This window comes from Mandrillus leucophaeus, unplaced genomic scaffold (genome assembly GCF_000951045.1).
Source record: "Mandrillus leucophaeus isolate KB7577 unplaced genomic scaffold, Mleu.le_1.0 Scaffold18, whole genome shotgun sequence".
Taxonomy (NCBI): domain Eukaryota; kingdom Metazoa; phylum Chordata; class Mammalia; order Primates; family Cercopithecidae; genus Mandrillus; species Mandrillus leucophaeus.
The window spans coordinates 1559718-1584048 of record NW_012101809.1 but is presented as its reverse complement, the minus strand read 5'-3'; the positions used below and the strand labels follow the sequence as shown (position 1 = coordinate 1584048).

Sequence of the window (24331 nt, the reverse complement as noted above, 5' to 3'; positions counted from 1 at the left end):
TTTTTGAGACATGGTCTTATTCTGTCACCCAGGCTGGAGTGCAGTGGCATGATCTTAGCTCACTGCAACCTCTGCCTCCCAGGTTCAAGTGATTCTCGTGCCTCAGCCTCCCAAATAGCTGGGATTACAGGTGCACACCACCATGCCCAGCTAAATTTTTTTGTATTTTTTGGTAGTGATGTAGTTGGACCATATTGACCAGGCTGGTCTTGAACTCCTGACCTCAGGTGATCTGCCCACCTCAGCCTCCCAAAGTGTTAGGATTACAGGCATGAGCCACCACTCCCAGCAAGAATTCTTAAGAGGTGTGAGGTGAGAAAGTGCACTTTTAATTTTGTTTAATCATGTCCTACCCAAAACTGACCTTAAGCTTCTGTTTCAAATTTCTTTAGGAGTATTCCATCAGTAACTCTTCTGCCTCCTCCTCTTAGGTTTAGTTTTCAACCCTGTTTACTTTTCTTCGGGCTTCATTCCCTGTTGTGTCAGCTAAGAAGTTCAGGAAATATTTGAGTACTTGGTAGGAAGCATGGGCTAGGCACAGATAATGTACTGAATTACCTTGTGTCTGACTTCAAAATTGCCAAATCCACATGAAAGGGAACTGGAGTTGTGTCACGAGTTGGGTCCCATCGTGATAACTGGCCCCAATCTTTGGAGGTGTATCGGGCAGGAATGCAGAGAATTCATGCATTAAGTAGAAGTTTCTAAGATCTAAAGCTGCTTACAGAACTTTTTTTTTTGGAGATGGAGTCTCTGTCACCCAGGCTGAGGTACAGTGGCACGATCTCAGCTCACTGCAACCTCTGCCTCCAGGATTCAAGCTATTCTCACACCTCAGCCTCCCAAGTAGCTGGGACTACAGGTGAGCACTACCATGCCTGGCTAATTTTTATATTTTTGGTAGCGACAGAGTTTCACCATGTTGACCAGACTGGTCTCAAACTCCTGACCTTAGGTGATATGCCCACCTTGGCCTCCCAAAGTGCTGGGATTACAGGTGTGATCCACAGAACATTTTTATTTGGAAGTGGCACAGTTTCTTCAACATAAAAAATACATGATTGGCTGGGTGTGGTGGTTCATGCCTGTAATCCCAGCACTTTGGGAGGCCGAGGTGGGTGGATTGCAAGGTCAGGAGATGGAGACCATCCTGGCTAACACGGTGAAACCCCGTCTCTACTAAAAATACAAAAAATTAGCCGGGCGTTGTGGTGTGCGCCTGTAGTCCCAGCTACTTGGGAGTCTGAGGTAGGAGACTCACTTGAACCTGGGAGGCAGAGGTTGGCGTGAGCCGCGATCGCGCCACTGCACAGCAGCCAGGGCAATAGAGTGATAATCTGTCTCAAATAAATAAATAAAAATTTTTTAAAAATTTAAAAAGATCTTTTCAGGCCCCCTCCTCACCTGAAGTTCTCTGACTCTATTAAAAGACCACCATAGTTTTTGTAGTCTCCCAGGCTCTAAAGACTTTATCAGTCAGGAGAGCCTGTCCAGCTCTCCTTTACAATCATCACTACTATGTTAATCCAGGCTTTCATCACCTAGTACGTGGATTGTTCTATTCATCTCCTAATTTGAGTCCCTGCCTCCAGCTCTGCTCTAAGGGGTTCCATATTGCTAGCCTCAAAACATAATCTTTATGTTATTGCATCCCTCCCTGTAATTTTCAGTAACTCTGATCTGCAGAATTGAATTGGAACACCACAATCCGCATCCAATCCCCGCCTGCATTCACGGTATGGAAAATTCCAGGGGGCCTATTAGCCGGTTTGGCTTCTTCCTCCTTGCTGGAGTATCACCTGTGTTCTTGCAGCTCCAGAGGATAACACCCCTCCTATGTTCCTGAAATATTTCAGGAAGCCCCTGGCCCTGTAGTCTCACCCTCCACACACTTAACAGCCCTTAATTCAACCAAATTTTTGGGCCAGTTTCTGCTGGGCTGTAGTGCAACACTCACTGCCATTTACAGCCTCGATTGCTTTTTACGTTTTCAACTAAATGGATTCCACTGAGGGCTCCTGGGGCTAGGGTCGGGTCTTGTCCCCCTTCAATACATAGATAATGACTTAGTATTTTCCGTTTTCAGAGACTGGCCCTAGAGCCTGGCTCAAACTGCATAGACCAGAACTTACTGGTCCAGATCTGACCCACTGCGCAATCACAGGGTAGGAGAGGGAGGTCCGGTTAAAACCTATCATCCTGTTTGTAAACGTTCTCCGTGGGTCTGTCTGGGTCTCGGGCTCGGCGCCCCCGGAGCGTGTTTTCGGCGGTGCCCTGCCAGGTCCGCTCCGCTTTTGGCCCTCCACAGCCGCCGTCCACAGCGCCCGGCTGCGCGCGAGAGCGCTGCCAGAGGACCGGCTCCGGCTGCCGCGCTTGACCCTTGCCCGGGGTCCGACGCACAGGTTGGTTCGCCCTGCTGGTCTGGGGTCCCTGGGAGCAGAGATTGCGCTGGGGACCCAGAACACTGCTCCTTTATCGGCAGAGGGCCGAGAGGAGCCCCCTTGCTGCGGAGACCCCCGGCCTGCGCCAGCCCTGCCCGCGGGTCCGGGCGCGGGGGGCCTCCACTACGCCTACCCTTGAATTGGATCCGGCTCTACTGCCCCTGCCGCACGGGAGCCCCCAGCCTGACGAGGGTCTCCCTGTTCAGCGCTGCCTCGCGCCTTCCCATCCGCCTTGGTCCTGACCTGGCCCGGCCAAGCCCGCCCGGTGTCGCTGCGTTTGGGCTAGGCGGGAAGGCCTGTCATTGCTGACCCTGGCGCGCCGCTCTTCGGCGACAGCGGGAAAGAAGCTGTACTGATCGTCCTCCCTAAGGACTGGGCTGCCAAGGATAGCTGGTGCCTTCCTGCACGGCAGGTCTGTCCAGCATTTCATTGGTCATCTCCGCCTCACGCCTCCATGGCCAATCTGACCCCAGGAGGGGCCCTTTTTTGTGAATAGATGCCTCTGAACAATATGAATTAAGAGCCCATTTTTCCCAGTTCCTAGACTGTCCGCGATTAAAACACTTTCTAGAGTTTAGCTGCGACTAGCACAATGGTTAGAAATACGGGATGGTTAGAAATACGGGCTCTTGATGCTGATGGGGGTTCACATCCCAGCCTAGCCAGTTGTCGTCTCTGGAAAATAGGGTAATCGTAGTACTTACCTAATAGGACCACTGAGAGAATTAAATGAGATATGCACAGCTGCTTATCGCAGCTTCTATTTTTGTTATTAGGGGATCTTTTCCCAGAAGCATTAAGATGGCTGTGACCAGCAGGTGGCACTGGTGACTTGGAGTGTTGAGCTGGTAACAGGATACCTGATAGTAGCCACAAGTGTTTAAAAGTCCCTTGGAAATCTTGGCGTAATGGGCAGGCTTAAACTTTCTTCACGCTGGAAAGTACGTTAGAGATTTAGTAATACTATCTCCTGTTTTTGTAGGTGAGACTGATCTGATTGTAGCTTACTCAAGCAGGTCACAGTAGGTCCCAAGCTTTCTCCCTAAGTTCAGTGTAATTTTAAAAAATCCTTTCCACCTCTTTGCTAGCCTGTTGGGATAGGACCTTGAATATACATTAGAATTAGATCAGAAATCACAGAGTTAAAATGGATGTCCAGATTCGAGCTTTTACCATGTGCCAGACGTTCGTTTGGAAACTAGTTACAACATGGTGAACAAAAACAGACACAGTGCCAGCTCTCGTGGAGCTTGCGTATTAGTGGAAGAGACCGACAATGTCAATGTAAATAAAATATGTCATTATAAATTGCTAGGAAGAAAAAAATTGAGACTTTTTGTGATTGTATAGTTCACTTATTTGGGGAAGTGAGAAGCTGAGCCCAGAAAAATATGATAAGGAGCCAGCCATGTAGAAAGTGAAGGGAAGAGCATTCAGAGTATAGGGAACGGCATTTGCAAAGGCTCTAAGGAAGGAAAATGTCAGGAAATTAAAGGCTAGTGTGGCTCAAGCACAATTAATAAGGAGAAAATTATCAAAAGATGAAGTTGAAGTGGTAGGCTGGAGCCTTTGGGCAGGGCTCAAAGAAATTTGAATTTTATTCTGTGTGTGATAGAAATCGTTGAAAGATCTTAAGCATGGAATGCCAAAATCCTATGTTTTATTTTAGAGGTTCACTCCTGCCGCTGTGTAAAGAACAAATTGGGTAATGGCTTAAGTAGAAAGGGGGATAGCTAGTTGGGAGACTGTTGCAGTACTCCAGGTGAGAGATGATATCATCAAAAGGCTGTTGGCAGTGAAAAATAAGAGAAAAGTAGACAGATTAAGATATACTTTGGAGGTAAAATCAGGGAAACTAAATGATGGATTAGAGGAGAATGAGGGAGAAGGAGGGATCAAGAGGGATTTTCAGGCTTCTGGGTTGAGCAATTGGGTAGATAGTGGAACCATTTACCAAGATGAAGAAAACTGGAGGAAGAACAGAAGAGACTGTGACTTTGCTCCTTTCTGAAAAAACAAAAAACCCAGAAGAGATGGTAGAATAGAGAATTCCATTTTAGGTAGACTAAAATGGGAGTTCCCCGCCCCCATTAGGTAGCTACTATATCCAAGTGAAATATTTGATTAGAAATTGCATATAAGCAGCTGATCACTTGAGGTCAGAAGTTTGAGACCAGCCTGGCCACCATGGTAAAACCACGTCTCTACTAAAAATACAAAAATTAGCCAGGCATAGTGGCACATGCCTGTAATCCCAGCCACTCGGGAGGCTGAGGCAGGAGAATCACTTGAACCCGGGAGGCAGAGGTTGCAGTGACCTGAGATTGTGGCACTGCACTCCAGCCTGGGCGACAGAGCAAGACTCTGTCTTAAAAAAAAAAAAAAAGAAGAAGAAGAAATTGCATATAAGAACTTGGAGCTTGAAGGAGAGATTTGTGATAGTGATATAAATTTGGGGATCATCAGCATATGGATGCTATTTAAAGCCAAGGAAATGGACAAAAATCACTGAGAGATTGTCCGGTTTGGTGGTTATCACCACTGGACCTGTGGTAGCCATTGTGGTTGAGTATCTTTTGAGGTTTAAAGTATTACATTTCAGTAATTGGGTGAATGAACTATCTTTAGATCTGCAGATGGTCATGTGTTTGTCACTCTGTGTTGCCCTGAAATGCCCTATCCTGTGGTGTAGAAAGACAAACAAGAACTCTTGTCCACAGATGCTCCCTGGATCTGGCTGTTAAGTTTGCTGGTTTCTATTTTCAGTGGGCTGAGGGCCACGTCAGTTTTCTGCCACCTACAGGATAGACCATGAAGCTGAAGGAACTTGAGCGGCCAGCTGTCCAGGCATGGAGCCCAGCCAGCCAATACCCTTTGTATCTGGCCACAGGTATGGTGACACTGTGGATTAGGATCCACTGGGAGTACATAGGTTGAGGGGAAACTTAGTATCTAGAATTATTTATTTTGCATCAGAGAAAGCTCTCAGATCATAGAAAGATAGGGTGACTCACAGCATAAGCAAGGGGATATTAGGTGTTTTGGGTACCTGAGGGCTGCCTAGGACTATGGCTCAAGGTTAGGTACGTCATGTTTTCTTTCTTTTTTCTTTTTTTTTTTTTTTGAAGCAGAGTCTCACTCTGTCACCCAGGCTGGAGTGCAGTGGCGCGATCTTGGCTCACTGCAAGCTCCACCTCCCGGGTTCACGCCATTCTCCTGCCTCAGCCTCTCAAGTAGCTGGGACTACAGGTGCCCGCCACCACGCCTGGCTAATTTTTTTTGTATTTTTAGTAGAAACAGAGTTTCACCGTGTTAGCCAGGATGGTCTCAGTCTCCTGACCTTGTGATCCGCCCACCTCGGCGTCCCAAACTGCTGGGATTACAGGTGTGAGCCACCGTGCCTGGCCAATGTTTTCTTGCTTTTGTGGAGTTACCTTTGAGAAAGGGTATACCCAGCCCTCTTCTGTTCCTTCTCCTCTTCACTCCTTAACCCTCTTATACCTGAAATCCATGCATATATTGTTGCTTATACGCTGCCTTTTCTTGTGCCTAGGAACATCTGCCCAACAGCTAGATTCCTCCTTCAGCACAAATGGCACATTGGAAATATTTGAGGTTGATTTCAGGGACCCTTCTCTGGACTTGAAACACAAAGGAGTCCTTTCTGCCTCGAACAGGTATTGTCTGACCTATACAGGGTAGATCCTGACGAAGATACTGATGAGGAATCCTGGGAGCAGTGTGTGTTTCTCAGGGCTCCTGAGGAGCCAAGTGAGGGAAGAACGAGCTTTGCCAAGTTGGAGAGAAGTTAACTCTGGGCTTATTTTGCAAAAGGATTTAAAAAACAACCACCCCCACCTTTCTGGTCAGCAGCAATAGCAGTGTCAGGCTGAATGCATGTGATAGAGATGCCTCAGACAAGCCTGGACCCACGTGTACCTGGCCTATCTTTGAACCCAGAGATATTGGGTCCTTCCTCCCTTGGCTCTTGTGAAGATAACAACCTTACACAATATCACCCTCTCTGCCAACAAGGAAGAGAACGAATGATCCTCTCCTCATTGCTTTTAGACACTGATTGGTTCTCATGGATTTCATGGCTCTTGCAGGCTTCCAGCGCTAGGTACTATCATTCATTGAGCACATGTATACATGCCAGACCCTGTGCTAGGGGCTGTGTACATTTTATTTATTCCTCATAATAAGTGATAAGTACCATATTTCCATTTTACATAGAAGGGAACTGAAACTCTGAGAAGCTAGGATTTAAGTCAAGGCCTATTTGAGTCCAAAGCCTACCTTCTTTCCATTATTCTGCCCTTCCTCTAAAGATCTTATAAAGGTGGGGCTTACAGTCTGAAGCGATGGTCTCCAAATTTTTATATCATCAGAAAAAATGTGAATATTCATTATACTCAAGGTATATATTCAATATAAATGTACACATGTATTACTATACTGTTTTTGTTTTTGTTTTTGTTTGGAACAGGATCTCACTGTCATCCAGGCTGGATTGCAGTGGCACAATCAGGGCTCACTGCAACCACCTCCTGGGCTCAAGCAATCCTCCCGCCTCAGTCCCCTGAGTAGCTGGGACTGCAGGCACATGCCACCCCACCCAGCTAATTTTTTATATTTTTAGAAGAGATGGGGTTTTGCCATGTTGCCCAGGCTGGTCTTGAACTCCTGAGCCCAAGCGATCAGCCCGCTCGGCCTCCCAAAGTGCTGGGACTACAGGTGTGAGCCACTGAGCCAGTTGGCTCTACTATTTTTTATTTATTTATTTTTTGAGACAGAGTCTCACTTTCTCGCCCAGTCTGGAGTGCAGTGGTGCAATCTCAGATCACTGCAACCTCCGTCTCCCAGGTTCAAGTGATTCTCCCGCCTCAGCCTCCTGAGTAGCTGGGACTGCAGGTGCACGCCACCACACCTGGCTAATTTTTTTTTATACTATCAATAACGTGTAATTTCTATTAATTTTTTTTATATTTGAGGTTACTGGTCTAGAAGGCAACATTCCATCTGATAATTGATGAACTCCTTGTGCGTTTCTTGGTCCCGCTAAGAGAGTTAAAATATTAAGTGGAAGTACCCTCTTTCTTTTCATAGTTAAAACCTCATAAGGAAAAGTTAGTTGTTGTTTGCCCTTTCTGGAGCTCCTGCATCACTTTATGACAGCATCTCTTATTTTGCAGTTTTTTTTTTTTTTTTTTTTTTAACATCTCTTTGTATTTCCAGTACCTGTATCCTTTGAAGAGCAGGCACTTGAGGATTTACTGATGATGATTAGATACTCTTAGCCCCTAACCAAGCATTTCAGAAGGGGCCCTTCAAAGGGGTGAGCTAATTCAAGATGTTTATATGCTGGAGCTTAAAAAAGGGGTTCAACCTGAGAAAGCTAATAGGAAAAGGAAAAAGGTTAAGGGGGCACTAGGCAAGGGTCCTAATCCTCAACAAGCAAAGCAACAGCTTCAGCATAGTAGTAGCTCCTTAGGGTCAAGGGTCCTTAAGAAAGAGGCAGTATAATCTTAGGAACTGAATTTTGAGATCCATGTGGGTAGAGATTTTAATGGTTTTTTGTTTTGTTTTGTTTTGTTTTCTGGAGATAGAGTTTCACTCTGTCACTCAGGCTGGAGTACAGTGGCTCAATCTTGGCTCATTGCAACCTCCACCTCCTGTGTTCAAGCAATTCTCCTGCCTCAGCCTCCCGAGTACCTGGGATTACAGGTGCGCGCCACCATGCCCAGCTAATTTTTGTATTATTAGTAGAGATGGGGTTTCACCATGTTAGCCAGGCTGGTCTTGAACTCCTGACCTCAGGTGATCTAACCACCTCAGCCTCCCAAAGTGCTGGGATTACAGGCGTGAACCACCATGCCTGGCCGAGATTTTAATGTTTTACTCATTGCTCTATCTCCAGCACTTAGAGCAGTGCCTGGCGTTATATTTAATAAATATTTGTATTTAATAAATATTTGTTATATGAATGAGTGATATTATAAACTTTTGGGTTACCAGCCAGGTGCGGTGGCTCACGCCTGTAATCCTAGCACTTTGGGAGGCTGAGATGGGCAGATCGCTTGAGGCCAGGAGTTCAAGACCAGCCTGGCCAACATGGTGAAACCCCCTCTGTACTAAAAATACAAAAATCAGCTGGGCGTGGTGGCGCACACCTATAATCCCAGCTATTCAGGAGTCTGAGGCACCAGCATCGCTTGCACGTGGGAGGCAGAGGTTACAATGAGCTGAGTACCACTGCACTCCAGCCTGGGCGACAGAGCAAGACCCTGCCTCAAAAAAATAGAAGAAGAAGAAACTTCTGGGTTACCAGACAGCATTCAAATCCAGCACTTCAGTTACAGTTAGTCTTCAGTTAGTCTTAGTGTCTTAAGAGTTTTTCAAGCTGTTAGTTTGAATTTGGGAGTCATGAACTTTACCTCATACTCCTACTCCACTCTGTAGGAATTTGGGGCCAGTAACCAGAATAAATAGTACAGTTAACCCTATTGATAATATTTTATCTCTGCTTTCTTTTCCCACCTCTATAACTGTGTTGGAAGATTGAATCACATTCCCAAAGACCTAAATCCCAAAGGGATTACCTTTGACACAGCCCTGTTGGGGCCTTTCTGAAGCAATCATCTTAGACACCCCAGGGTCTAAGACACCCACTTCATTCTGTTCCAGTCTAGGTTAGGTCACATGCTCAACAGTCGGTATCATAAACTATTGACCAGGATGATCAGGGAAGATAGAGGGCCGCTCATCCTTTGCTTTCTGTCTTCCTCTCTCTTTTTTTCTGTGTCTTCTTCTGCATAGTGTGGCATAAGGCACAGTTGTGTGGGGCTGTAGCATTGGCCATAATACTAATAGAGCTGTGTGACTTGGGCAAATCAAGTCAGTTATCTCAGGTTCCTTCACTTATGTATAAAGAAGAGATTGTACAAGATGACTTCTAAGAAACTAGCTGAGATCTGAATTCAGGTTTCATGTTCAGTCTCTTATTCCCTTTTATTTTCTAGTAGTCTTCCTCCTTTTTCCATTTTTAAACCTCTTCCTGTATCTCTTTGTTATCAACTAAACATATACCTTTCAAAATCTTCCTCATTCTCTGCCTGCCCTTTTCTCCAAACCCATGCCTCAACCAAATTTGGATCCTGAAGATCCCCTTATCCTCAATCTATGATGCATCAGAGAAATATTATCTACCTAGAAATATTTGACTGAAAGAAAAATGTTCTGAAACACTGGTATGGGAGATAAGGGACAGCATCAGCTATAAATAGGCTGAAGAGAGTGCATGGATAAATGCCTCTGGATGCAGTCAGAATCAATATGGATTAGCATGTGCAGTGAAGCAAACAGTGTTTGGTTTGTTAGATGAATTTCACTCAAAAAGAAAGTTTTCTGGGAGAATATCACACTGTTTTATATCATTGACTGAGGACATAGCTGCTGTGGGTAAATGAGGTGAGAGGCCAGCGTGTGGTCTGCTGTACCTTACCTCTCTATACACTGAGTTTCTAGCTCTCTGGAGTGGCCCCCATAACCTCTGGAAGAACCATTGTCAAGTAACATGGAGAAAGTAGAGGATCTATTTTCTGTCATTCTACCTTTATCTCAATTCTAGCTACTTGGGGAGCACTGTGTCCTCTCTTTGAGGGCCTTCTGTAAGGGACAATGTCAAGCAGAAAAAAAAATCATTTGTGTACTTCTCTCAGTTTTCCTTTTCTCGAGACTTGCTTTCTTTCTAGAGGCATTAAGATAGTAGAGCATGGGTTAGTTGTTGGAGAGACCTGAGTTTATATCCCAGCTCTGCTACTTGCTGTCCTCTTGGACACTTTATCTAACTTCTCTAAACTTTTTCTTTCTACTGTAAACTGAGAATTCATAGTAGATGTGTAGTAGTTTGTTGTATAATAGGCATTCAGAGAAGTAGCTTGCCTCTCAAACAGCCAATGCTCCATTTATTCTCCAGCTTGGAGTACTGCCTTAACCACTCTGTTTGACTTCTAGGGAGGCTTGAGTTTCCCACGTTATTTTGGCTTGAATGTGGACAAACTCTTTTCCCTTTAGTTCACTAACATGAAGCTGGGATTTTTTATTTTAAAGAAACTTAATAAGAAAATGAAAGAATCAAAACCAAAGGAATGAATAAATCATGGAAACAATTTATACAGCAGATATTTCTTTCTTTTTTTAAAAAAAAAATAGACATAGGGTCTTGCTATATTGACCAGGCTGGCTTCCATCTCCTGGGCACAAGTGATCCTCCTGCCCCAGCCTCCTGAGTAGCTGGGATTATAGATGTGAGCCACTGTGCCCAACTAGACCACCTTTTTGTTTTTTAACTTTTTGTTTTTAAAAAATCCAAACTTACCAGAAAGTTGCGGAATAGTACACACCCACCCATCTCTTGTTCCGTTTCATTTGCAGAGTAGAGATGATGGACACTCCCTGAGCACCCTGAACCATCAAGTTGCCTTCCTCGCGTAACTTCACCTAGGTGTTAAGCCCATTCGCCCAGGTTGCTCTCTATCACACCCTATTCAGGCGCCAGCTTTACCCTCACTAGTGAGGTGGTTAACCACAGAAATGTGCTTTCCACATGCATACAGAAAATCATTTTTGTGTGTGACAAACTGAAGTAACTGCCACTCTGAAGTAACTGTCCTCTTCTCCAACCCTTTGGTGACTCCCCCTTGAGGTCTCAGGTGCCTTTTACTCTGTTCTGTGTGTCATGTGTTCTGACCGTGCTGAGGTCGCTGCACCCTCTGCATCTCCATGTGGGTCTTTCACTGGACATACCCTCTGCTGGTTCCTGTGTGACCTACTGTGGGCTTCTCTAGCTACTCAGTTGACATGCCCTCTACCCCTGCTGAGCTCCAGTCCCTGGGTGACATGGCAGTCTCTTGAACCTATATGGAAAAACATCCTTCTGCTATATTAAGATCACTGCAACCTTAGAAAACAGCCTTTCTGGCGGTAGCCTCTTAGCTAGCATTGTGTAGGCTCTGCTGTTTTGCTTCAGATGCTGACCTGGTCCGAGCTGGTGCTCCACACTTTGCTTCTGACCAGTTGGCTCTGCTCCAGTGACTGGCCTAACAAGTTCCTGCCTATCACCCACTCAGTTGCTTTGCTGACTGTTCTCAGGGAATATTTCTTTGCAGTTGGAGATCTTGTAACCTCATTTGGCTTGATATCTGGCTTCTCCAAAGGGCTGTGGAAATGTCCCTGGCTAGCAGCTATGACGTGAGAGACAGACCACCTATGAGGCTTCAGGGATTTCACATGCCTTCCGTAGGGGCTTTGCAGGGGGCCCAAACTTTCTAGAAGGGGTCCAGGGATCCAAAGGGATCTTTTTCTCTGGGGCAAGACATTGGCATTATTTTGTTAGAAGCATCCTCAGAAAGCCAGAAAAGTATTTCCTGAATGGGAGCGTATCCTTTCATGCCTCTGTCTTCAGGGCTGGCCCTTTGCAGCCACATTGCCACTCCAGTGGGCCAGCCACATGGGAGAGGCATGGGGTGGGGAGGCCGTTGGGTCTTTTCTCATTTCCAGTTTGAGAGTGAATTGTTGGTCTAGGGAGCCTGCTTCTAATAGTTACAGAAGAGTTTGGATCTTTCTCTCAATAGGAGACAGTGTTTTATGATGTTAAGAGCTCAGGCTCTGGAATAAGATGGGCCTAACTTTGAACCTTGACCCTGCTACTTCCTAGCATTTATCCTAAAATGGAGATAAAATTACTAGCTCTGTGTACAGAAATTTTATAACTTTTTTGTGCTTCAGTTTTCTCAATTGAAAATGGAAATAATAGTAATGCTTCATGAGGTTGTTAAATATTCAGTCAGCTAATACATCTAAAGCACTTAAAACAGTGTCTGATACATAGGAAGTATATTCAATCAGTGTAAGTGGTTGCTATTATTACCTGACTATTTGAGTTGTGAGGATTATGTGAAGTAATCTATTTGAAGTATATATCACAGGGCCTATATAACCCCAATGTTAACTTAAAAATGTACGCGTGTGTGTGTGTGTGTGTGTGTGTGTGTGTGTGTATATATACACCTCCACACAACTCAGAGGCAGTGGCTTCCTGGCTTCTAGTGTAACATAAATGAAACATTTTTTCAGAGAAAGGGTAGGACTGGGTGGAGGATACCTCCCTTCTGTCTGGGAAATGAAGGATACAGGCAAGTTCCAGCTAGGGGTAGGGCTGCCTGCATAATGGCAGAAGCTGACAGAGATGCCTATCCTGTGCTTACTGACATGAACCTAAGTTTGTACTGATGCCAGTTCCTCCTCTTTGTAGGTTTCACAAGCTGATCTGGGGGAGCTTTGGCAGTGGGCTTCTGGAAAGCTCCGGGGTTATTGCAGGCGGCGGGGACAATGGCATGCTTATTCTATACAATGTGACCCACATCCTGTCTTCGGGGAAGGAGCCTGTGATTGCCCAGAAACAGAAGCACACGGGGGCTGTCAGAGCCCTCGACTTTAATCCTTTCCAGGTACTACAGGTACTACATTTCGGTTAGTCAAACATGGCCAAGCCAGGGAGCAACAGATCTGAGTGGAAGCATTCACATGTGGCCTCCGGTCTGTAACTCTGATCCCTTTCCAGGCTGTTTCAAGGGAGGCTTTTGATAGCCCCAAATTTGGGCTTCTTTCCTCCTTTCTTGCTCTACTTCTTCCTAGGGTGGTGTGTCTCCAAACACCTTTTATTCATACAGGGCAACCTCCTGGCTTCAGGGGCCAGCGATTCTGAAGTCTTCATTTGGGATCTGAATAACTTGAATGTGCCAATGACCCTGGGATCCAAGTCACAGGTGAGCAGCACCCCCACCACCCAACCCTGGCTGCTGCTTAGAGTGTGCAGCTGATTTTCCTAGATAAAGTCTTGTGTTCTGGAGCCAGTTGGAGCGCACGAGATTTCAAGCTTTACCACTGGAGGGCAATAAAGCTCCATAGACTAACATGCTACCAGCCAGATAAGAGCTAGGATGGCCGGTGGGTGGACGGTGTATATGGGGTGGTTGGTTTGTGCTCATTACTTGTTCTAGGAGTTTCTGGGAGGCAGAGGAAAGGTGAGGAGAGCAAAAGATACCACAAGAAAGGATGGGAGTGCTGTCAGCTTTCGCAGAGTTGGGTAGGGCATTGGGCCCAGCAAAGACGGAGCAAGAGTAGGTCCCCAGACATACCATTGTCCTTTTTATGGGGAGGGTCAGCTTTATTCTCCCTGTATGTGGCTCTCCCATGCAGTTGGGGGGTCTGGTCTTGTGTCTTGGAGAGCCTCTCTGTCAATCTGTAACTGGGCCCATCTTTTTGCTTCCTGGCCTTTTCTCTGTCTTGTGCTTACAGTATAGTGAGGTAAGTTGTTTCAATTTGATAACATCTTACGGTTTTTCTCTCAGCCTCACTCTCTCTGGGGGTCTTGGATATCTCTGTTTTCCTCTCTCCCTCATCTTCCTCCTTCTCTCCCTCTCTTTTTGTCCTAGACAAGAGGGCTGTTTTTTAAAATCTTAACTCTATCCTCTTAGTAAAACCTTGGGTAGGAGTAAAACTTAGATGTGCCTTCCATCCCTTCTGCTTCTACACTGATACCTTAAAGGATCCTCCCTGGAAAATTCAACTCCCAGCTTCCCAACACTGTCTTAGTTTGGGTAGCCCCATGTCTATTCTTGGACTTGCTGTGGGTGGCTGGGAGCAGTGGAACAGCAGATGTCACTTTGTCCAGGGGGTGACAAGTTGTCATCTTTCTGTCCCCATCCTGCCTTAGCAGCCCCCAGAGGACGTCAAGGCACTGTCTTGGAACCGGCAAGCCCAACACATTCTGTCTTCTGCTCACCCCAGTGGCAAGGCAGTTGTGTGGGATCTCAGGAAGAATGAACCTATCATCAAAGTCAGTGATCACAGCAATAGGGTGAGTAGTGGAGGCCAGAACACAGGCTTGGGCTCTGGCTTCTCTCTCCTGCCTAGCAGTTACAGCTGCTCTGCCCAGGCCAGAGTCCTGCTTTCAGCTGTCGGACATGTGGAGTCAGCCACTTAGCACAGTTCCTATTGAGAGTGAAAACTTAGGGAAGCTAAACAAAGCTGATCTGGAAGCTTCTACCGTTCCTTACTTATTCCTGGCCATCACTCTCTGATGCCTGTGGTGTTCCCAGTCACAGAAGAGACGCAAAACTTGCTCTCAGAGTGGTCCCATTTCAACTGGGCAAAAGAGTCAGGTTACAGCACCCATTGGGATATGCTTTGTTCGCAGATGCACTGCTCAGGCCTGGCCTGGCATCCTGACATAGCCACCCAGTTAGTGCTGTGCTCAGAGGATGATCGTCTTCCTGTGATTCAGCTGTGGGACTTGCGCTTTGCCTCCTCGCCCCTGAAGGTGCTGGAGAGCCACAGCAGGTAGCATCTCAGACGTCATCCATATCCTTGAGGGGATGGTGGACATAACTGGCCTGGGTAGGAGGCAATGTATGCCTCACTTTAGCTACTAAACATCCTTCCTGGCTTTAAAGCCATTCCGGTGAACGTATAGTCACCCAATACTAACTAGAGCCCTAACTAAGAGGAGGCCCTTAGACCCTGAGGTTATGGAGAGGAGGCTGAGATTCCATCTAAATTCCAAAGATGGGAATGGGGTCATGAGAAATACTGGAACCAGTGTTTAGTCTCCAGGCTCTGGTATGAGGCTAACGTCATTTCCTTAGGTGATGAGCTTTCCTCCTCCAGGATTTCTTCATAAAAATAACTTGACTCCTATCCTGTGAACAGGCCTCCACAATCTGTTCTTTTTTTTCTTTTCTTTTCTTTTTTTTTTTGAGACGGAGTCTTGCTCTGTCCCCAAGGCTGGAGTGCAGTGGCGTGATCTCAGCTTACCGCAACCTCCGCTCACGGGTTCGTGCCTTTCTCCTGCCTCAGCCTCCCAAGTAGCTGGGACTACAGGCGCCCGACACTAAACCCGGCTAATTTTTTTTGTATTTTTATTAGAGACAGGGTTTCACTGTGTTAGCCACGATGGTCTCGAACTCCTGACCTCGTGATCCGGCCGCCTCAGCCTCCCAAAGTGCTGGGATTACAGGCGTGAGCCATCGTGCCCAGCCCCACAATCTGTTCTTTCTAACCAAAGGACCATGCTGCCTTTATATATCCTTGGGGACTTCTATGTTTTTACACCAGTTCTTGCTCTATCACCCAGGCTGGTGTGCAGTGGCGTAATCAAGGCTTGCTGTGACCCCAATTTCCTGGGCTCAAGTGATCCTCCCCCCTCAGCCTCCCAAAGTGTTGGGATTACAGGCATGAGCCACTGTGCCTGGCCTCCTTGGGGACTTTTGATGGTTAGGTCTTTACTACCTCCTGGGCTGAAAACACTCATAGGGATGAGTGTTTGTGTGATTCATAGTGGTTCATAATCTCTACTCTCTAATTAGTGAAAAGAAGCAGGCCATCCTGCAGTGATCTAAGAGAGGCAGAGTGGTGCAGTGCATAGTGCACAGGCTCTGAGGTTTGATTCGGGTTCTGACTCTGTAACTGTTGGAAAGTTACTTAATTTTTCAAAACCTCATTTTCTTAATTTGTAAGATAATATCAGACCATGCATGTTATAGGGCATGGATGGTCTGATATGCCCTATAAAATGTATCAAAGACATATAAGGCAGCCTACTCATAGTAGGCATTCAACAAATGCTAGTTCCTCTTTCCCTACCTTTTTAGGGGGATCTTGTCAGTATCATGGAGCCAGGCTGATGCTGAACTGCTGCTCACTAGTGCTAAGGACAGCCAGATCTTGTGCTCGAACCTGGAGAGCAGTGAGGTAGGCTGGCCCTTCTGTGGGCATGCTGGGATGGGAGAGAGAGGGTAGAAGAATCTCAGCTGCAGCCATGTGTTTTGGGTGTCATGGACTGTCCCTAATGGTGTGTGTTCCCTAATATTAGGTGGTATATAAGCTACCAACACAGAGCAGCTGGTGCTTTGAAGTGCAGTGGTGCCCTCGGGACCCTTCAGTGTTCTCTGCTGCCTCCTTTGACGGCTGGATCAGTTTGTACTCTGTGATGGGTAGGAGCTGGGAAGTCCAGCACATGAGACTGGCTGACAAGGTTTGAACGGCTTGGGAGAGAATGCTGGAGGGAAGGGGCTGTCTCTATTTGTGGGAGAGAGACATATGGCCTGAGAAGCAGGGACTATTGGAGATTGGGAGAACAGGGCCCAGGGTTTGGGAGGACTGCACCTTTGCTCTGGTGCCCATCTTCCTGAAAGGATATCAGTTTCTGCCACAATGTGAAGAAGGCCTTCACCTTGTCTCTTGTTATTGGATGGGCCCTGTAATATTTCAGGGACAGTGGGACCCCTTTGCTGGGACAGTTATTTCAAGAGTATGACTCTTATCTTTCTCCTATAGATCCATTTTGTGCCACACTCCATTGTAGACTTTGAATGTAGTAGTCTTTCCAAGAGCCTACTTGCATGGGAGTCCCACCCTCACTACCACTTACTTCCCCATCCTCTGGAATATGGGAGTCTGACCTTTCTAGGTCAAATTGGGTGTCTCAAGGATTCCTCTCAAAATGGAGTTTGTAGGTGGAGGGCCTGACTAAACTGCCACTTTAGGATGGTGATGCAGGTGTCTTTTCCCCCCAGATCTCGTCTTCCTTCAGCAAAGGCCAGCCTCTCCCACCACTGCAGGTGCCAGAGCAAGTGGCACAAGCATCACTGATACCTCCCCTGAAAAAACCCCCCAAATGGATTAGAAGACCAACAGGTGTTTCATTTGCTGTAAGTGTAATGGATGTATGGGGTGTGTGTGTGTGTGTGTGTGTGTGTGTGTGTGTGTGTGGCCTACCATGTGCCCAGCATGGAGCTAAGTTTTGTAGGAGACGTATTCCCACTGCCTCTGTCTCAGAATGGATCCCACTTTATGTCTCAAGGAGAAAGTTACTATAGTTTCCCTCTCTTCACTTCACCCATTCTGTATTTTCTGCCAGTCCTGTCTAAAAGGAGTTGACTGCCTTAGAACTCTCGGCTGTGGAGAAATAGCCTGAGATTCCATCTCAGTTTTCTCTAACCCTTACATATCTGAACTGGTAGTAAGGAACTACAAAGAAGGAAAAAAAACCAGATTTTATTCTGTCATTTATCTGTTCAAAACCTTTGAGCCTCCCATTGCTTTATAGACAAGGCTAAATGTGCACAGGGCTCCACTTACCTTTCCATTTCCATCTCATTCTCGTTTGTTCTCTATGCTCCAGTTACATATGACTCCTTTCTGTTTTGTAAATAACTCCTCAACTCTTCCTGCCTCTGCTTGTATCCTAACCTTCAGCTTCTCTCCTGGGCCCACTGAATGCTACCACAGCCTTTCAAGGCCCCTCTCTTAAATACTGTCTCCTCCTTGATGCATGTCTGTAACCCAAGTCAAAATTAACCTCTCTCTATAATCCCACAGACTTATACTTTGGTAATGATACGTTCTAACTATACTAAAGTTATTTATATACATATATGCATATTACCCTACTAAGTAATAGACTCCTTAAGGGTAGGGACTATGTCTTGCTGATTTTTATATTCCCAAAGCAGTGCTTCACAAACTCTTAATGTGCATCCACATCACTTGAGGATCTTATTAAAATTCAGAAATCGGTTCATTGAGTCGGGAGTAAGGCCCAAGATTGTGATTTTTCAGCAAGCTCCCAGTGGATGCCCTTGCAGCTGGTCTGAGGACTAGCACTTTGAATGGCAAGGCCCTGAAGCACTTGGGACAGTGTTTAAATGTTAGGTTTGAATTGAAAACAGATGTATAAAAGTAGAAGTTCTTGTTTTCAAAGCCAACAGTTTTATTGGGGAGGCAAGACTAACACATTCAATAGGCTGTGAGCTTAAAAAGAAAAAGAAGTGGGGAGGTAAAGAATTCTGAGGTCAAGAGGCCTGAATTCTTATCGTAGCTCTGTCATTTATTAGCTAGGTAACCTTGAACAATTCATTTAACCTCTCAGGACTTAACTGTTCTTGTCGGTAAAACAGGGATAGTGATGCCTGCCCAGAAAATTAACATGAACCACAAATAAGAATATATGTACACACTTTGTAAAACGAGCAAGTACTATACAAATCAAAAGTTAAAATGGTTTTGCTTAGCACTAATCTGTGGCGTAGATTTTGTGCTGCAGAAGTCAAGGTAAATAAGAATTCTGACTGGGCGAGTTCATTAGGAGGTGGATATTGGGCAAAGAAATGGTGAATAGTTAGGGAGTAAAGCAATAGTTAACAACCCCAAATAATCTGTACAACAAACCCCCATGACACAAGTTTACCGTGTAAGAAACATGCACATTTACTGCATTGGATTGAAATTTTTTTTTTAACCCAAAGTAAAAGTTTAAAAAAAAAAAGTTATCGACCAGGCGCCGTGGCTTACTCTTGTAACCCTAGCACTTTAGGAGGCTGAGGCGGGTGGATCACCTGAGGTCGGGAGTTTGAGACCAGCCTGACCAACATGGAGAAACCCTGTCTCTACTAAAAATACAAAAGTAGCTGGACGTGGTGGCACATGCCTATAATTCCAGCTGCTTGGGAGGCTGAGGCACGAGAATCGAGTGAATCCTGGAGGCAGAGGTTGTGGTGAGCTGAGACTGCGCCATTGCACTCCAGCCTAGGCATCAAGAGCGAAACTCCGTCTCAAAAAAAAAAAAAAAACAGTTGTCAACCTTGGATACACATTGGAATAACCTGAATAATTCAAAAAATACTGATGCCTAGTCCCACCCCCAGAGTTTCTGATTGTATTGTCTGGGGTATGGCCTGGCAAGTCTGGATTGTTCTCCACGTGGTTTTAATATGCAGCCAATGTTGAGAACTGCTAGAGTAAAAAGGGTTTTTCTAAGGTCCTGTTTGTGCCAGATGCTTTATATAAGGCATCTAATTTGGTGAGAAGGATACTCTAGGTGGGGATGTTGTGGGTAAAGGCACAGAAGCAGGAACACATCAGGCATTTTAGGGATGTGGAGCAATGTAATAAACAAGCACGGAGAGAGATGCTGGGAAAGATAGGTTTGGCCCTGATTTTGCAGAAGTTTGTGCACTGCAGGCAAGGGAGCTTAAGCTCTTTTCTGTGGCCTTGTGTAACCACACAAGCTCCTGAATAGCAGCAGGGTGGTACAAGCAATAGGGGGATAGTCTAAGGCTTAATTAGAGGAGGGAAAAGAACAGAAGGCTTTTAGTAATCTGGGTGTACTAGCACTGGGAATGGGATGGAGGGCACCTGCATGAAAGACAGTGAACAAGAAGAGGTAGGACCTTGTCGTTGCTTGAGTATAAGGGGTATGAAGATTTTGCTAATGCTGAGGTATTTAACCCAGGTGACTGGGAGAATGGTGGTACCAGGACAGGTTAGCAGAAGGTGAGTACTGTGTGGTTAAGTTTGAAGTGGGTGGTCCTAAGAGTACAGAAGTGGTTTTAGTAGGGAGACGCATTCAATACTAAATTACTGATCCTATTCGACCCCCGCCAGGAACTCTCTTATTTTATTGATTTCCTAGCCTAGGGTCAGCCATTAGATAGCCTTCTCTGTGAACCTGACTTAGTGTTACTTTTTGGCTTGAAGGTATAACCTTTACCCTTCTTGCTTTTCCTCACCAGTTTGGAGGGAAGCTGGTTACTTTTGGCCTCCCCAGCACAAGGCTGGTGCCACAGCCTTGCCCCCGCCTAGTCTTCATCAGTCAAGTCACCACAGAATCTGAATTCCTGATGCGATCAACGGAGCTGCAGGAGGCCCTGGAATCAGGAAATCTACTGAATTACTGTCAGAACAAGAGCCAGCAAGCTTTACTGCAAAGTGAGAAGGTGCTGTGGCAGTTCCTGAAGGTAGGAAACCTGAAGACTAGCTGCTCAGAAGTGTCTCCCCAAAGCCTGGAACTTCAACCTGTGTCAACTGCAGGAGAGGCACAAGCACACTGATTACAGAGGCCTTAACTCCCATTAGTTTTTTCCTCACACTGTACCTACCACTGGGACACAAAACCTTCACTCTTTACCAGAGGCTCAAAGGCCATTTGGGAAGTGGCTAGGAAAGATGGGGAATACACGAGATGTTTTCCTTTATTGCTACTATTGCTGGTGTCCTAGGTACTTTATCAGAGCCAAGGCAAAGACCTTCATGGTATCATGCCAAAGGGCAGATAAGGTAATGGGAAAGAAGAAAAAGGAGGAAAGAGAAAAAGAAGAGAAAGGAAGATTAGTTAGAAGGACACATTGTCATAAGAACGCTTTGAGTTGGTTTCAAGTAACCCAAGGCAAGTCCTTGAAGTGGGTCCTAGGGTTCAGGTGCCACTCTACGCTGGAGGCGTGGGTTCAGTTCCAGTTCTCATTTAATTTCAAGTTTCCTACGACACCAGGAGGAGCGCTATACCTATCAAAGGAAATGAGCAAGTGAGAGATCTGAAGGAAGAAACGGAAATAGCTGACTGGTCAGTCAGTGGGATGATTGTGCAAATTTTTGGAATTGTGTAGAAGAAAGCAAAAAGGATTGGGCCTGTACCAGGGCATCTGAGAGGGACTTGAAATTTGAGCTTTAGGCATAGCAGAACTACATGAAGGTGGACATCAGGAAGTTAGGAAAGAGAAAGAGTATTTGAGAAAGATCTTGACTATATAGTGAAGCTAGAGAATGATGTGGGAAGAAAAGAATAAGAAGTGATGCTTTTGTCGTAAGCAGGGTATAAGTTCCAGGAATGGTGAGATGGGAAAGAGAGGGAGTGGTCAGGAGTTCAACCTTTATTCTGCTAAATAAAGGAGAGAGTGGTACCTATAGGACAGAGGGACCTATAAGACAGGGCATTCTGGGTGTTTTTGTTTTTGTTTTTTTGAGACAGAGTTTCACTCTTATCACTCAGGCTGGAGTGCAATGGTACAATCTTGGCTTACTGCAACCTCTGCCTCCCGGGTTCAAGCAATTCTCCTGCCTCAGCCTCCCAAATAGCTGGGATTACAGGCACCTGCCACCACGCCCCGCTAATTTTTGTATTTTTAGTAGAGACGGGGTTTCACCATGTTGGCCAGGCTAGTCTCGAACTCCTTAACTCAGGTGATCAGCCCACCTCAGCCTCCCAAAGTGCTGGGATTATAGGCGTGAGCCACTGCTCCCAGCCAGGCATTCTGGTTTAAAAGCTACCCAAGAGCTGTCCATCCTGATGGTTCCTGGTTAGGTGTGGTGAACATTTCTAAGGAAGGGCATGGAAGGAGAAGGGTGCCCAGAGAGACTATGAGAAAGGTATGGTTAGAAATCATGGTTCAGTGTGGAATAAATTAAGGGCCTGGGATAGCTAACCAAGATTGCGGGGGCTTCAGAAAGGCTTGCTCCTTGGTATTTGGGAGATTGAATGGGAAGCTGACTTTGTTTACTGTATCCGTGCAACTTCTACCAGAGGTCTTCTCAAAGAAACATTTAGACTCACAAGACTACTGTAGGCTACACTTGGCAGCAGTCTCCTCGGAAGGATATGGGATGGGGACTGCAGCAGGGTAGCATCAGGCAGTTGTCTTCTGTGGGAGTCCTTTCAGCAGTCATGCAGTAATTCTGAGTTCTCTTCTTCAGCCCCCCAGAGATAGCTCAGGTGCAAGGAGTGAAAATATACATCAGGCAGGTACGTAAGTTGCCCTGACTTAGAAGCTTCTTGCCCACAAGAGCCAATATGTCTTGTACTAATTCTAAAAGCGTAGCTTCCAGAGTCCCTGCAAGGAATCTATCCAGTTACAAGAGCCACTGCAATCAGGGAAACACATAGCATGTTGTCCACATTAATTATTTCTAGATTACATAGTTCTAGTCCAGATGCAAGTTACCAATCACAGGCATATTGCCTAGGAACAGCTGATACTTTACTCTCACCAGACTACCAGGGTAATAGTGCTAGGAAGACAATGAAAGGTCAAATTCTCATGCGCAAGGGGCAGGGGGCTATGTTAACACTGCCCATAGCCCATCAGTAAGTTAGATCCGGGGGGGAAAGGGAAAGATGGCACTGGACTGCTGAGGGCACTTCTAGTAGTACAAAGAACTATATTTGGAGGTATATTGGGACAGATGCCCAGCTTCGTGTAGGAAGAGCATCATTTATATTCATTTAATGGAATCTTTTCTGTGTTCTATGGTTTCTTAGGTGACCTTAGAGCAAGACTCCAGAATGAAATTCCTAAAGCTTTTAGGATACAGTAAAGATGAGCTTCAGAAGAAGGTAAGCTGCTTTTCACATCAGAAACATGTACTTGTTGAAGAGAATGTTGCCAGACTAAACCATCTCAGAATACCTCTTCCTGGCCTTATTGCATATGTGAGCATTTAACATCCTGGAGTTTGTTTTTTTCTCAGAAAAAATAGATCAGGGATCTTAGAGAGTCCGGTCGGTGGGGTATGGTGGCAGGAAAAGAGGATAATGCTTATTTGATCTTTCGCTGGAAAGGGCTGTTTTCATAGGTCTCTCCCTGCAGGTGGCCACATGGTTGAAGAGTGACGTGGGGCTAGGCGAGGGTCCTCAGCCCAAAGGAAATGACCTCAACAGTGACAGACAGCAGGCCTTCTGCAGTCAGGTGTGGTAGGAGCCCAGTCAGCCTGACCTAGGGTTACACAGGAAACCTGCCTTTTGGGTGTCTTTCCCTTCCTGGCCCTTTTCATTGCTCTCTGTAAGTGCTTAGCATTTGTACAAGTCTTCAGACTCCTCACTCTCTTAGAACCAGAGTGAGACACAGAGTCCCTAAGCTTTTGGGCTGGAAGTGGAGAGCTGTATCTTAACCGTGAACTATGGTCCTTCCCAAACCTTACCTGGCTATATTTTTGGTTTTACCCATTAACGACCAAACAGTAGAACTCTCAGAGCTACTAAGCCAGCTCTCTGTCTGTCTTCTGGGTTCATCCCTAGGTAGTCACCTCTGTCCTTCCTCATACAGGCCTCCAAACACACCACAGAGGAAGCCTCTGCTTCCTCAGCCTTCTTTGATGAGCTGGTACCTCAGAACATGACTCCTTGGGAGATCCCCATCACAAAAGGTACCCTGACCCTGAGGGAGAGAGTTTCTGCTTAGGACTAGGTGGGCCCGGAGGTTTTGGACTTGAGAGAGTCCCTTCTTGTCCCCTGCCTCATGTCTTCCTCCCACCATCTCAAATGCTGAGTGAGTCGCCTACCAGTTAGAGCTCTCTCTGGCTGTAGATTTTCATGGATAGGTCCTTCCTATGGAAGGCCTTCTACCAACAGATTTTCTTCTATCCTTCTTGCTGAAAGGACTGTGGCCCTGCCCACTGTGATCAAGCACACCTCACACTGTGCTACTGCCGCATCAGTTCCCTCCCTTGTCTTGGGCCCTGTCTTTAGACCTGGGCACCAAAATACATTTTATTGCCAAGGAATGAAGCTTGAGGGTTTAGTTTGGAGCCAAGCACGCTGAGTGATATAGAGATATAGAGGGTGTGCTGTGGGCCCTGCAGGGGGCAGGAAGCTAGGGTTTGAGAGCAACTAATGCAGAGGGGATGCTTCTGCCTGCAGATGTTGATGGACTCCTAAGCCAGGCTCTCCTGCTTGGGGAACTGGGTCTGGCTGTGGAGCTGTGTCTAAAGGAGGAGCGCTTTGCTGATGCCATTATCCTGGCCCAGGCTGGGGGTACAGATCTGCTGAAGCAAACACAGGAGCGCTACTTGGCCAAGAAGAAAACCAGAATCTCCTCGGTAACTGCCCGTCGTGCAGGAGAGGAAGGGAGGGGATTACTTGGACCTTGTGAGGTGGATACCCACACCTTGGGACCCGTGTTTGAGTATCTGCCTGCCTCTCTCTACTCTACCACCCCCACCTCACCCTCGCCCCTACTCAGTGCTCTAACAGGAGGCCTATGCAGGACTCCTGCTGC

At 46.1% G+C, this 24331-nt stretch overlaps 1 protein-coding gene across 2 annotated transcripts in view; it reads left to right on the top strand.

Annotated features, from left to right (window-relative positions):
- The window catches only part of SEC31B (SEC31 homolog B (S. cerevisiae)), a 44463-nt gene that overhangs the window by 8367 nt on the left and 11765 nt on the right, over window positions 1–24331 (top strand). Inside the window, exons 1-15 of one of the 2 annotated variants that reach the window (XM_011977404.1) lie at window positions 2233–2402; window positions 5208–5331; window positions 5995–6118; window positions 12757–12952; window positions 13175–13270; window positions 14221–14364; window positions 14704–14846; window positions 16157–16256; window positions 16378–16539; window positions 17081–17215; window positions 20078–20302; window positions 22597–22671; window positions 22925–23023; window positions 23381–23480; window positions 23974–24152. In XM_011977404.1, coding sequence (XP_011832794.1) covers window positions 5253–5331; window positions 5995–6118; window positions 12757–12952; window positions 13175–13270; window positions 14221–14364; window positions 14704–14846; window positions 16157–16256; window positions 16378–16539; window positions 17081–17215; window positions 20078–20302; window positions 22597–22671; window positions 22925–23023; window positions 23381–23480; window positions 23974–24152 — 1857 coding nt within the window. In that variant the 5' untranslated portion in view covers window positions 2233–2402; window positions 5208–5252. Of the gene's footprint in view, window positions 1–2232; window positions 2403–5207; window positions 5332–5994; window positions 6119–12756; window positions 12953–13174; window positions 13271–14220; window positions 14365–14703; window positions 14847–16156; window positions 16257–16377; window positions 16540–17080; window positions 17216–20077; window positions 20303–22596; window positions 22672–22924; window positions 23024–23380; window positions 23481–23973; window positions 24153–24331 lie in introns of those variants that run through there. The other variant, XM_011977402.1, reaches the window with a different exon arrangement.